Source organism: Gouania willdenowi, chromosome 14, assembly GCF_900634775.1.
Source record: "Gouania willdenowi chromosome 14, fGouWil2.1, whole genome shotgun sequence".
Classification (NCBI taxonomy): Eukaryota; Metazoa; Chordata; class Actinopteri; order Blenniiformes; family Gobiesocidae; genus Gouania; species Gouania willdenowi.
The window spans coordinates 7,497,203-7,510,950 of NC_041057.1; the positions used below are offsets into that span (position 1 = coordinate 7,497,203).

Genomic DNA, 13,748 nt, shown 5'->3' on the forward strand with positions numbered 1-13,748 from the left:
GATGGTCGTGTCGTCTGCAAACTTCAGGAGTTTGACCGACTGGTGAGAGGAGGTGCAGCTGTTGGTGTACAGGGAGAAGAGCAGTTTTTTGTTTTTTTGTCATTTTTTGTGCCTTACTGTTTTCTTATCCCTGTTTAAGTATGTGCATTATATTTGCAGTACTTTTTAGATTCTAATGATGGTCCTAACTCAATTTTTTTTTTTTTGAAATTTTTGGAAAAAAAATGCCTTGCTATAGCCTTACTTTTGATTGTGGGTGATTTTTGTTTTATTTCATTTTTTGTGCCTTAATGCTTCCTTAGCCCTGTTTAAGTATGTACATCATATTTGCAGTAGTTTTTAGGGTCTAATGATGGTCCTAACTCAATTTTTTTTTTTTTTTGAAATTTTTGAAAAAATATGCCTTGTTATAGCCTTACTTTTGATTTTGGGTAATTTTAGTTTTTTGTCATTTTTTGTGCCTTACTGCTTTCTTAGCCCCATTTAAGTATGTGCATCATATTTGCAGTAGTTTTTAGGGTCTAATGATGGTCCTAACTCAATTTTTTTGTTTTGAATTTTTTGAAAAAATATGCCTTGCTATAGCCTTACTTTTTATTTTGGATGATTTTAGTTTGTTGTCATTTTTTGTGCCTTACTGCTTCATTTGCCCTGTTTAAGTATGTGCATCATATTTGCAGTAGTTTTTTAGGGTCTAATGATGGTTTTAACTGTTTGTTTTTTTTTGAAAATTAAAAAAAAAAAGTTTTCCTATTGCCGTACCTCCGATTTTAAGTGACTTTTTATAATTGTAATTTTTTTATGCCTTCCTGCTTTTTATCGCATTTTGAGTATGTGCATTATATTTGCATTAGTTTCTAGGGTCTAATGATGGTCTTAACTCAAATAATTATTTTTTTAAATTTTTGAAAAAAATGCCTTCCCTCTGATTTTGGGCGATTTTTTTTTTTTTGGTCAATTTTGTGCCTTTCTGCTTTCTTAACCATGTTTAAGTATGTGCATTATATTTGCAGTACTTTTTAGATTCTAATGATGGTCCTAACTCAATTTGCATTTTTTTTTGAAAAATATGCCTTACCTCCGTTTTGAGGCGTTTGAATTTTTTTCTCCATTTTTATGCCATACTATATTCTTACCTTCGTTTTGAGGGGTTTGACTTTTTTTCCACTCGTTTTCATGCCTTTCTATATTCTTACCCACGTTTTGAGGTGTTTTAAATTTTTTTGCCCGTTTACATGCCTTATCTGTTTCGAGGCATTTCACAATTTTTTGCCCATTTTAATGCCTTTCTTCCATTTTTGAAATTTTCTAGCCTGTTTTAATGCCGTAGTCTTGCCTCACCTCTGTTTTGAGGCATTTGAATTTTTTTGCCCATTTTTATGCCTTACTTGCATAAAAAATGCAAAAAACACTTTTCTATGCTTTACATTTGTTTTTGGGTGTAATTTTTTATTAATGATATACCACAGCCTTACTTAGAATAAATAAATAACCAAAGTGTCCCTTACACAGCCAGTTACGGTCTATGCTGAAGGTTTTTATTCATAAAAGGTAAAATATATATATATATATATTAATTTAAAGGCAGCTAACCACAGACCGTGTAAATTAGACAAAGTGCTGTAAATGTTAAATATTTCTAATAAATATTAAACACTTGCAGCACTTTGTTTAATTTTCACCATATAATTATGTACTGTGTAAATTAGACAAACTGATTCATTTTGATGTATATTTGTATTGTTTAGGCATGGGGTTTTAGCTAGTACTACATAGGGTTCAGAATATTTATAGCAAAAGAACAATTTCCATCTTGTGATAAGTGCATACGAGTATTAAAAGCATCAGCCAACATTAGGTTTTTCTTGCTTTAATCTGAGAAACAGAAAACAACTTTGGCAGCCGACATTCTTAAGCCTACAGAACAAAAATCAACAACACTTTTCTTCACAATAATAAATGATTGTTTGCAATAAAGTGAGCATCATTGTTCACATCGATCCAGGCAAAAAACAATAAAAAAAATACTTAACGGAGTAGAATAAGTCAAAAACTATCAGAAACAAGAACGTAAGCTTAGAACTTTTAAAATGCTCTTCAAGTTTGAAAATTAAAAAAAAAAAACTTCTAAAAACTTTTTTTTTTTTTTTTTTAAATCAAAATCCCTTGAAATGATCACGTTCATAAAAAGGAAAAAAAAAAAAAAACATTCGACAAACTAATATCGCCCTTAAATTTTTCTAAATTTACAAACAAATTTGGACAAAATCAAAACTGTAGCAAAAAAAAGTAAGAATTAAAAAATATGTTCACTTTAAGTCTTAAAACAATATTAAAAAGAAGATAATTCACGGCGAAAATTGATTTCCTCAAAGCACCTCCCATAAGAATTTTTAAGTTATTTATGATGTAACAAACTGAAAGATAAGAATGTTTAAAGTGGAATGGGATTAAAGATACACTGATGGGAATGTTTAAAGTAAATAATTCAATCATCCCTGAAAGTCTAACAGTTCATGTGACGGGAAAACCCAGATTTAAGTAAATGCTCTGCTAAAAGTCAACAAGTGGTACTGGGCTAAGTATTAGCATTAGCATACGATGAGATTTAATAATATAGCTCTCATTGCGGCGCTAAGCCTACAGTACATGCCTCCGTTAAACAGCTAACAGCTAACCTAATGCCTATGGATCAACATCCAGCCAACAATACAATATTACGTTTTGATGAATGAACCATTGGTATTAAATTAGCATCTATTCCCCCAGATTTAATAATAGTGGCATATCTGCAGTCGGCTGCTCGGATCGTTTTTCCCAGGGCTGAAGAAAGGGCACACGGGTTCATCAAAGCACGTTTCAAACAGGTAAAGTCTTCTCATCGTTACAGCATCGTAGAAACTCAGTCGTCCATTGTCATAATCTAAGTACACACCGACCCGAGGTGAGTTCCAGTAGTCGGCGACGGGGACGCGGCCGTCCTCGTCGTTGGCGTAGAGCCGGTCTTGGAGGCAGAGGCTCCAGTAGCCAGCTGAGGGTGTGAGGCTAACAAAGCCCTTCCTGTTGCTGCACTCAGTGGTGACACCCAGATACCACACGCCCTTGTCCCGCACGTCCACCTCCCAGTAGTGCTGGCCGCTGGCGTACTGGGCTGTGGCCAGGACACCGAAAAAGCGGTTGAAGCGAGCGGGCAGGTCCGGCTCCTGGATGCGAACGTGGCTTTCCTCCACCTTAGTGTCGAAGTCAGAGATGAGCAGGCTCAGGTGGGCCGTGTCCGGGTCCAGGGTCAGGTTCTGAGGCACTGAGGAGAGACAAAGGAGGTTTAACGTTAGGAAATTTAACCAACTATCCTTTAAGCAAGGTGTTCTCAACCCTGGGGTCAGGAACAAATTTGGGGTCAAGAGACACTGGGAGGGGCTCGCCAGAAGCCTTCAAGAAACTAACAATATTTTATGAACAATTGGAGCCCTTTTTTTTTTTAAAACCTGTTTCTGCAACTACACCATATTTGCGCTCCTTTTAATGCATTTTTGCTACATTACTCCCATTTCTATCACTTCTCCATCAAAGTTCAGTGACTTTTCTGCACATTTTGTTCCACTTTCAAGATATTTTAGGCACTTATAAAACCTTTCCTCCACTTTTTTACGCCTCATGTTGCATATGTTGACCCATTATTGTCACTTTTAACCTCCACCATATTTCATGCTTATTTTTGCCAATTTAACCACATTCACGATTTTTCATGCCCATTATTTGCCATTTTAAACTAATTGTTACAATATTGACACTGTGTTATCACAGATTCAAAGGACAATGGACAACCATTTTTGACGACTTCATGGATGGGCCTTAAAAATCTCTCCCCTTTATTCCCTCATCCAATTAGGAAAAATGAAAAATGACAGAAAACATAAATCATTGTGTAGATGGAAAATATCTCAGTCCCTCTAAATACAAATTCAATGAAACTCAGGGTTTTCGTGCTAATATCACGTGTTGGAGTCGATCTTGATCGCAAATTGTTCAGGAAAAAATGCAATTTTTACAAAATCCTGTAATTTTCAGTAAATTATTCCATAAATTGTCACTAAATTAAATAGAAAATGGTCACAAAATTAAGGACATTTAAAATGAAGATCCTGCAGGGACTGATACATCTATCACTTATTGGTCGACTCTGTGACGTATTGAATGAAGGGCAAACTAGGGGCACATTGATGTTAATATTGCCTGAAATCTGCGGTCCACTTGACATTAAGTGCTTTGTATTTGGCCCCTGAACTAAACTAAGTTTGACAGCCCTGCTTATGCAGAACTATGGTTAAAAATCACTATCATGTTGAAAGATGTTTCTTTATTTTTCAGTGTCTTTTGTAAGCTACATACTCTACATGCCTGAAACTATACCCACAACTGTGCACTGTTTTCACATGACCTCCAGGTCACTGAGCAGAGTGATATATGGCTCAGTCACATTTCTACCAGACTCCGCATGGTTCCCTCCCCCTACCATGAGAGATCTGCTCTCCCATTTTACTTTTTAACAAAAACTTCTTCCCCAGCCACATGCCTGTGTGCCGAGTCTGCTAAAAAGAAAACTACAGTAGACCACATTAAAATGTGTAAGAAATGTAGAAAAACATTAACTTCAGTGTTGTGTATGTACATTAGTTGAGTCAAGTCCTCACCTTCCTTAATAGGAAGTCTCTGTACGTCTGTAATTTATAGCTTTTGAAAGTGCAACCCTGACTTTTCTTGTTTTAAACCAGTTTCCAACCTTTTTAGGGTCATGATCCCCTTTTTATATCACAATTTTCTCTAGAATTACGACTGTGGATCAGTGGTAAGTGTATAAGCAAAGGGTTGGGGGTTCAAATCCTGCTCTAGCCAAGTAATTGTGTCCTTGTGGTGAGTGTGTGTGTGAGTGAGTGTTGGTCGGAGGGGCTGATGGCACACTATGGCAGCCTCGCTTCTGTCAGTCTGCCCCAGGGCAGCTGTAGCTACAATAGTAGCTTACCACCACTCAGTGTGGAGTGAAAGAATAATGCCATGTAAACGCTTTGAGTGACTAAAAATAAGGTGCTATATAAATCCAATGCATTATTATTTTTAAGTATAATACAGCCATTTATAAGAATTTTTCTATAATTAATTTTATAATACAGCTTTCTGCCTCTTCCTGCGCTGTATGACTAAAAATATTTTAAAAAAAAAATTTTTTTTTTTTAATTTTAAATCAGTAATTTATTTCATTTTTATTATTATTTGACATTTCAGGTGACCCCACATTGGATCATGACCCCAAGGTTGAAAAATTATGTTCTAAACAAAGTGTGGTTTTGATGCAACAAAGAGAAAAACTTTATCATGGTTTGGAAAAAAAAAAAAAAAAAAACATCTGGAGATTTATCATCCAGCACATAAAACAATCTTTCCATGAAAAATAAAACAATGTTTAGGCTAAAACACTTTCGCACACTTGGCTAGCACTCAAGGACAAAACCTTGTGGGAGACGACACATACGCAATGGAAGAAGAGGAGGAGGCTATTCTGAAGATAAGCTCAACACAATTACAAATTACCAGTAGTTGAAAAGTCACTTCACTTTACTGCTAAAGATAGCACAGCTAAAGCTAGCACAGCTGGATTGAGTTCATACACTCAGGTGAGTTTTGTAGACTTACTGGTGTGCAGCACGTGCATCATCTTTTTCCACATGATGAGCTGAAAAGGTCTGGAGAATTCAGAAAACTCAGCCGAACAGTTCACTGGCTCCAGGGTCATGAAAGGCTTGGAGTGAATCACCCTGAAGGAAGGAAGTGAAGAGATTAAATCAAATTAAATGATGAAAAGACAATTTGTAAACTTTTATTTTTTGGGAACAGAGATGACTGCCTCATGGGGGGTCTGAATAACAATGATTTAGAACAATGGTTGAAACAGCGAAAAGAAAAAAAACATCACAATCCTCCCACAATAAGTGAATGGATATAAACAGTGAATGAAATATATCAATGAAAAAATTTCTTGCTTAATTTTCAAATGGGTACATTTACAAAGATGAGGACAAAATGGGTCTCCTTTTGGGATAAAATGAAAAATATTGGGAATAAAACTGGCTGACAAGAAGCACGTGTTGTCCCTGTCATTAGATATAGAAAACAGTGAGAATTCTTTTTTATGTCGGAGGGCAACACCTTAAAACTTATCAGAATGCCTCCCTAGAAAAGTGTAGAATTCGGTATGATCCATATCCTCCTACTCACTATTTAAAAGGCAGTTAAAAAACACATTATCCATTCATGGATCATCCTACATTCATTATTACATTTTTTTTTTTTCTTATTTAATGAACGGAATCAAAAATAAATAAATACATTACACCGAATTACTTCATGCCCTCTCACTTTACTCTATGCCACCGTTATTACAATCCACATGTAATATATGTAATATGTATGTTTGTATTCATGTGTGTAAGTATATATGAATATGTTTCAGGCTTGTATTTCTTTTTTGATCTTCAATTAATATTTTGTGTACTTTTAGATATTAGTTTTCCCCATATATCACAGTTTAATTGTGCATTTTGTGTCATGACTTTATTAGCGTTTGTTTGTTAGCCTTTGTTTTAAATTGTTTGTGTTTATTGAAATAGGCGGAGCTTTTTTACAAGCCCTTTGGGCTTTGTTCCCTCCTTGCACCTTTAATGTGTTTTTTTGTGTGTGTGCGCTAAATAAATAAATGACATTATTTTTATGTTATTCTATTTTTAATTTCTTATTTTTTGAAAAAAATAATAAAAGGAAATAGACAAAAAAAATATATATATATTAAGGTCTTCTTGTATTTAAAATGGATCAATCTTGTTATGCCTTTTTTACAACTAAGATGTACAGCAACGAGTACAGATATATTTTGTGGACATACAAGCTTGTCAGCTAAGCATTCTGGGCCTGGTTAGTAGTTGGATGGAAGACCACTGAGAATTCCAGTTACCACAGTGGGGGACAGTCGCTCTAGTGGTATCTGTCATTGTGTCCTTGGGCAAGACACTTCACCCACATTGCCTAGTATGAATGTAGTGTGTGCTGATGGCGCACTATGGCAGCCTCGCTTCCTTCAGTCTGCCCCAGGGCAGCTGTGGCTACAATAGTAGCTTACCACCACTAAGTCCAGAGTGAAAGAATAATCCTTTAATTCTGTAAAGCGACTTTGAGTGTTCAAAAAAGTGATATATATATATATAATTTATGTATTATTATTATTATTATTATTATTATTATTATTATATGTACTGTGATACTCTGGAAAAAAAAGACAAAACATGGGACAGAAAGATACTCACTCATTGTAGATCGCAGACATTTTCTGTTGAAGCAAAGCACAGCAATTAGTCAGCGTTTAATGTTAAACACTATAATATGGACCAAAACTCATATCTCAATATTTTTTCTTAAAATGACAATGTACAATAAAAATCTCCATAATTTTAACTCAGTAAAGTCTTACCATAAAAATGTGACAGACAGTTACTAACAAACAGCTCCACAATATGAAACACTTTTGGCCTTTTCTCCTCTAAGGGACAGCATGTGTGAGTGAGTTCTTTATCTTTAGTGTGGCGTGTTTAGATGAAGGCCTGCGTTAGGACACAATCAGTGATCATCTAACTGTGCTTTTCATGCACTTCTGAGAAGTAACGAAAGCAGCAACTCCTAAAACTAGTATTTAATAATAATACAAAATAAGCAATAAAAAAATATATGGAAAAATTGCAAAGGAGGACACTGAAAAATAATAAATACTTGTATGATATGATTTGTAATGTGTGATTGTAAAAAAAATATATATATATACATATATCTCAATACAGGCAATATTATTTTCTATATCACCAAAACAGAAAACTCAATATATATTTATTGCCCAGCCCTACTTCAGCAGTTTGTTTTAAATAAAAACATTTTTAGGTGTTTAAAAATGTCATAATCACATTATATCAAAAAACAGAAATAAAGTCAGCATTTTAACTGTGGTTTTGTACTTTTATGCATTTCTTCTAACCTGAAAACTAGCTTTCCCACTGGTGCAGCTGTGGATATCCATTATGGCTTTATCCACCGCAGATTCCTCCTTCAAGGCCATCTTCAAGTTTTCGTCGACGACGGCCAGAGACGCGACTTCGGCAGCATCCAGACTCTCCAGCAGCGAGTCTCTCTCATCCAGTAGGAACTGCACCAAAGCACCCACGTCCGCTTCGATTTTTGATTTGAGCCTCTGCTTCCTTATCTTAACAAGATGAGAACGATGACATTAAAAAAACTCCTCGTGTTCCATCAAATTACTCCTTAAAGTCATACCCTGACTTCGCTCTTCGTGTGCTCGTCGGTGTTGATGACCTTCACGCATTGAGATTTCTGCCAGTTGAGCTCCATCCCCCTCACCTTGAACTCGATCTGCATGAGAGATTTCTTCATGCAAATCAACTTATTAAACTATGACCACCGTCAATGGTCTAAAAATCATTTCCATACAAGTCGGAAGAAAAATAAATAAATAAATACTCTGTCAATTCTGATTTAACCGTACCTTCATATCATTCATAACTTCTGACACCGGTGATACTTGATGAGATCTGCAAAAAAAGGGTAAATAATGTAGTAGCAGTTAAAAAAGTGAACCTCCAACAATGTGTTTAACTTTAAGATCTAAATAATGTAGCTTTTATGTAAAATAGACACTTACCTAATACCAAACATTAAGAGAAAATGAGCTTCTTTGAGTAAAGTTAGGATTACAAAGAGCACGGTGCATCGGAATCTGTTTTACTTCAATTCTTTCAAAAGACAAACGGAACAACTTCACGGTGAGTTCCAACCTGATAATGTGCTCAGACTACAGACGTTTTCTACTCTGGACTTTATACACAATGAAGAATGCAAACATAAACAATGGAATGCACAAACCAATAAACAACGAGGGTTTGCCGTTGTTTTCTAAACACTTATCGGCAGCAGCTAGTGTCACAATGTCTTTGCTGATACAGCTGTCTGTGTGTGAACCAAACAATGCTGCTGGTGCCATTTTCTATCATGATGAAGAAATCAAAAACTAATTTACAAAGTGAGTAAGAGAAAAATAAAATGAGCAAATATTAGGGACTTCTAAAGCATCTTAGATTTACTTCATATTAGTTGGTTTGTATTATTTTCATATTTATTTTGCATATCCAAAATAAACAGTTATGGACAGATAAATAGAAAAATACAAATGAAAACAATACGTAATTATTGTAATAAGTGAAACTTATTTACACCGACCCCTTATTCATAAATTAACCATCTAGTTTACTTGTCGTTACAATCCAGGGTTTTTCAACCTTGGGGTCGTGACCCCATTTTGGGTCACTTGGAATTCAAAACGGGGTTGCTTCAAATGTCTAGTAATTGATGTTAAAAAAAATATATATATATATATATATATATTACTGATGATTAAAAATCTTTTTTATGATTAAGTTATTTAAAAAATCAACACAATCTTAAACAACTGTATTATATACTTCCACTTTCTCAACTATAAATTTAGTTCAAACAAAATGCAGTATAAAAATGTCTGAGACGGCGCCGCAATTTGTCACAAATTCTGCATCTGTAACTCTGTAACAATCGTGATCAAACACTAATTCTAAAAGAGAAACAAAATGTCTTTTATTGGGGGAGGGGATTTGTGGTATCAAAATGTTTATAATCTATACAGAAAATAATTTACTGGAATTATTCTAAAAATATATAGTTAATCTTTATCTAACATGTACACAAATAGGCACATAAAGACAAACTGAAGGTGACACCAGCAAATAATAAATAACCATTAGCTGCTACTTAGGACGCAAGACTGATGTGAGGGTAATTTTTCTAATGCATGACACCAATAAAGCTAGACTTTGGATGAGTACAAGCACTTGGTTAAAGGGATCCTCCACAGTTGTTACAATTATGGACTAAAATATTTTAAATGTCCTTTTTAGATTAGAGAAACTTTATTAATCCCTGATGGGAAAACTAATTTCCCACCAAGGCGCACGGTTCACACAAACAGTCCACAACATGACATTTACAGTTCATACACAACAAATTGTAGACAGATTTAGAGGTTCCACAGAACAGCTGTAGCAACAAATTCAGAAGTAAACGGCTCCCACCCAAAAGGACTTCATCCACAAGGTTTGTAAACAATGGGATGTTTACAGGCAAATAAGTGTGTGTGATGTCATCAATACCGTGATTTCAAGATGGCGGAATCTAGCTTTTCAAACGGTTAAGTAGTCCCATTTTTAAAAGTTAATAAAAAACAAATACAGCTCAGAATAACGCGTTTTGTTAGGCATAGATTTTACGCCACATTTGTAACTAAAAACAGTGGAGAATTTCTTTACAAACAACTTGGCACTATGGGAAGTAATGTGATGCTGTGAGCCACATTAACCATGCAAATGCACACACAAAAATTAAACGCAAAACTGATTAAAATGATTAATAATGAGATGGTGAATAGTGCAATGTAAAATAGAACAATAGAAATCATAGTTAGAGAACCCATGATTCAGTGTGATCTAGAACAATAGGCGAGTTGTTATGGCTAGCATTGTTGTAGCCTTGAGTGGTTGAAGCGTGTTTTTCCACTAAACAAACCTGTGTGCTCTGGATTCCCTGCAGACGACACAGATAGGCCTCTTATCGGTGTGGCAGTACAGTTTCAGCTCCTCTCCGTGATCGTCACACGATAGATCGTCATCTAATTTGACCGGTTTGGACGATGATGCAGGAGTCGAACCCAGTCTACCCAGGTCGTTGAGCTTGGTCACCAGATTCTGCACCACGTAGTTTTTAGTGAAGGTCCTCTTGCTAAATTCCTGCCAACAAAAATATAAACACGACAGAATAAAAACAATCGTACTGCTTCCAAAAGTAACGAAATAGTTGTTTTTCGCCAAGTGAAATACATGAAGATTTCAAGACTAGCCAGCTAAGCTAAGGCTAATTAGCCTGCTAGCTGCTATAACGTTCGCTAAAAACGGGAGTTTTGAGAATACAAGCGGCATACAGCTACAATATATGCGTTAGTGTTTCAGTATTAGCTTTAACGTGCCTTTGTTTGAACAATGCTAGCTCAAATTGTAGTAAAACACGAGTAGCACTGAGTTTGTCGTGATCAAACTTACGGCTCGACACACAGGACATTGGTACCCGTAATCTTCGCCATTTTGATCCCAGTGCACGCAGATACACAGGCGACAGAAATTGTGTCCACATTTCAGAATCACAGGATCTTTGAAAAGGTCCAAACAAATCGCACACGATAGGTCGCTCTTCACGTTGTCTGCAATAGGTGCTGCAGTCGCCATGTTCTTACAGTAAAAACACTGCTTTGCCACCGCTGAAGCAGAGCAGAGGAAAGGGGCGGGTTTCGACCGACTTCCGGAACTACGTTGACCAATCGAAACACAGCTATGTATTGTACCCTCCCTTGGTTGATTTTTCGATCAGTTCCCAATAAACTATTATCCTTTATCCTAGCTATTATGGGGGTAGATTTGTGTCTTTATTGTTCAATTAAAAATACATTTCAATAAATAAAAAAATCACTTCAATCAAAAAACGTTTTTCAATAAAAAAAAGTTTACTCCAATCAAAAATTAAATATTTCAAATACCAAAAAATATATAAAATATTTGAGACACAAATAATTGCATTTCAACACATTTTTTTTGATTAAACAGGTTTTTTTTATTGAAATGTTTCATTTTTGTTTGATTAATAAATACACACGTGTTACACATAATATGGCCCAAATAAAAACAAGATTACTTCAATAAAAAAAAAATAAAAAAAAAAAGCTTTTTCTTTGATTGAACAAATTTATTTTGGATTTAAGTAAACTTTGTTCAACATTCATGTCATTATTTAGAATAGTGGCCAATCTGAGCATTAATAATGACATTTATGTGGTTGTTTTTACCGTCATTTTGTGTTTTTCTTTCTTGATTTGTCTGTTTTTAGTGTTATTTTGTATATTTCTGGATTTTGGTGCCACATAGTCTATATTTCTCTTTGAGCTTGTGTTTTTACAGCCATACTGCCAAACTTTGCATTATAATATATGAAGAAGAAAAAAGTAGTCAATATCAATCAATCAATCAATCAATCTTTTATTTGTATAGTGTGAAATCATAACCAATGGTATCTCAAGACACTTTACAGTAGAGCAGTCTTAAGGACGGACTCTTCATTTTATGGATACACACATATGCATATATACGTATATACACATACATATGTATCCCACACCCAACATGAATTCATCATGGCGGCAAGGTCAATATAGTTTTCTAAATAGTATGGACAAAGAAAGAAACAAACACTCAAGACATTGAAAATTCCATAAATCTTTATTTACTTGTGTAAATAGTTTTGTTTAGTTTATCCTTTCAGTTGGATGAGGTCCCATCGCTATCAAAGTATCAAAGTATATCCAGGATATCACTCTATCAACAGGCTTCACATAACCAAACACTCAATTACAGAGCAGCTGTACTATGAAGCAGGTTATAAACACGTTCACTTAACCCAGGTCATTTCAACTTGGCGATAGGTGGAGATTGCAGCGACCATTCACAAACATGGAGAAACTGTGCAGACTTTTGTCGCAATTGAGGAATAATTCTTTAAAAAATATGAAGAATTCAAATCCATAATTCTGACCAAAAACAACACTGTTGCTGGAAAAAAAGCAGGAAGGAAGGAATGCATGAATTGATGACTGTCAATGCTTAAATTAGTGAGATTATACAATATTAGATGGAGAAAACAGACACTCTGATCAGGTTTTATCAGCAGACTAATGTCGGTCAGTCCATCAGATAAAAATCTATATGTTTCCTATAGGATGTCGTAAATGAAAGGATTGCATCAATGCCTAAATATTCTCTTTGGGAAATGAAAGGTAATATGCAAATTTCAAATGAAAGTTGGGGGAATAAGTGTAGATTACAATGGAGCATTGCTGGTTCTAACATCTGGTGTGAGTTTAGTTAGAAGAATATAGTCAGGCTATTTTTTTTATCACACCTATTCAAATGAGGCACCAGGGTAGTGGAGACTCATGGATCCTCAGGAGCCAATCATTTCCACATGTTCTGTGGCTGCCCATTGTTAAGCCCTTATTGGACACAAATATGTAAGCATATTAATCATATATTTGGTAGTAAAATAACTTGCAATTTTGAAAACTTGTATTTGGGCAATGCAGAAGTTACCAACTGGAGAAATAAGGACAAGAGGTTGGACTCTACTGGCAGCCAGTAAGAAATTAAGCCATAACCAGGACGTGGCTAAAACTGGACCCTCCGACCATCGAAGAATGGGTAAACATAATTCAAGAAATCTAAACTTTGGAAAAAATTTCATTTACACTCAGGATTCAAAGGGACATTTTCTACAAAATCTGGACAAAATGGACTGAGTATGTCAAACCCATAAGGTCAGACTTTGTTCAAATGTTAATGTTTTATCATTTCTGTACAGGTGCTCTTCCCATAATTGCTAATATTCAAAAATGTAAAAAATTAAAAATGACAAAAAGAAATTGCCCATTTTCCCGCCTAAAAGCTGTTGCCCACTAAAGATCAAACTACTTTGAACTTGGCCCAGAACTAAAATGAGTTTGACACCCCTGCCTT

General features: G+C 35.2%; 1 protein-coding gene across 2 annotated transcripts; it reads right to left on the reverse strand.

Moving 5' to 3' along the window:
* Positions 1 to 2,194: 2,194 nt before the first annotated feature.
* Positions 2,195 to 11,485, reverse strand: trim47 (tripartite motif containing 47). Of its 2 annotated transcripts, none has more exons than XM_028466104.1 (8): positions 11,232 to 11,485; positions 10,702 to 10,922; positions 8,597 to 8,642; positions 8,368 to 8,478; positions 8,072 to 8,296; positions 7,353 to 7,375; positions 5,689 to 5,810; positions 2,195 to 3,301 (listed from the first exon to the last, which is right to left on the reverse strand). In XM_028466104.1, exons 1-8 carry the CDS (start codon positions 11,412 to 11,414, stop codon positions 2,772 to 2,774), a joined length of 1,461 nt encoding a protein of 486 aa, XP_028321905.1. In that variant the 5' UTR covers positions 11,415 to 11,485; the 3' UTR covers positions 2,195 to 2,771. The 2 variants fall into 2 exon arrangements, with proteins under 2 accessions (XP_028321905.1, XP_028321906.1); XM_028466105.1 differs by having other exon boundaries at positions 2,772 to 3,301; positions 8,368 to 8,463; positions 11,232 to 11,414.
* Between the last annotated feature and the right edge of the window lie 2,263 nt (positions 11,486 to 13,748).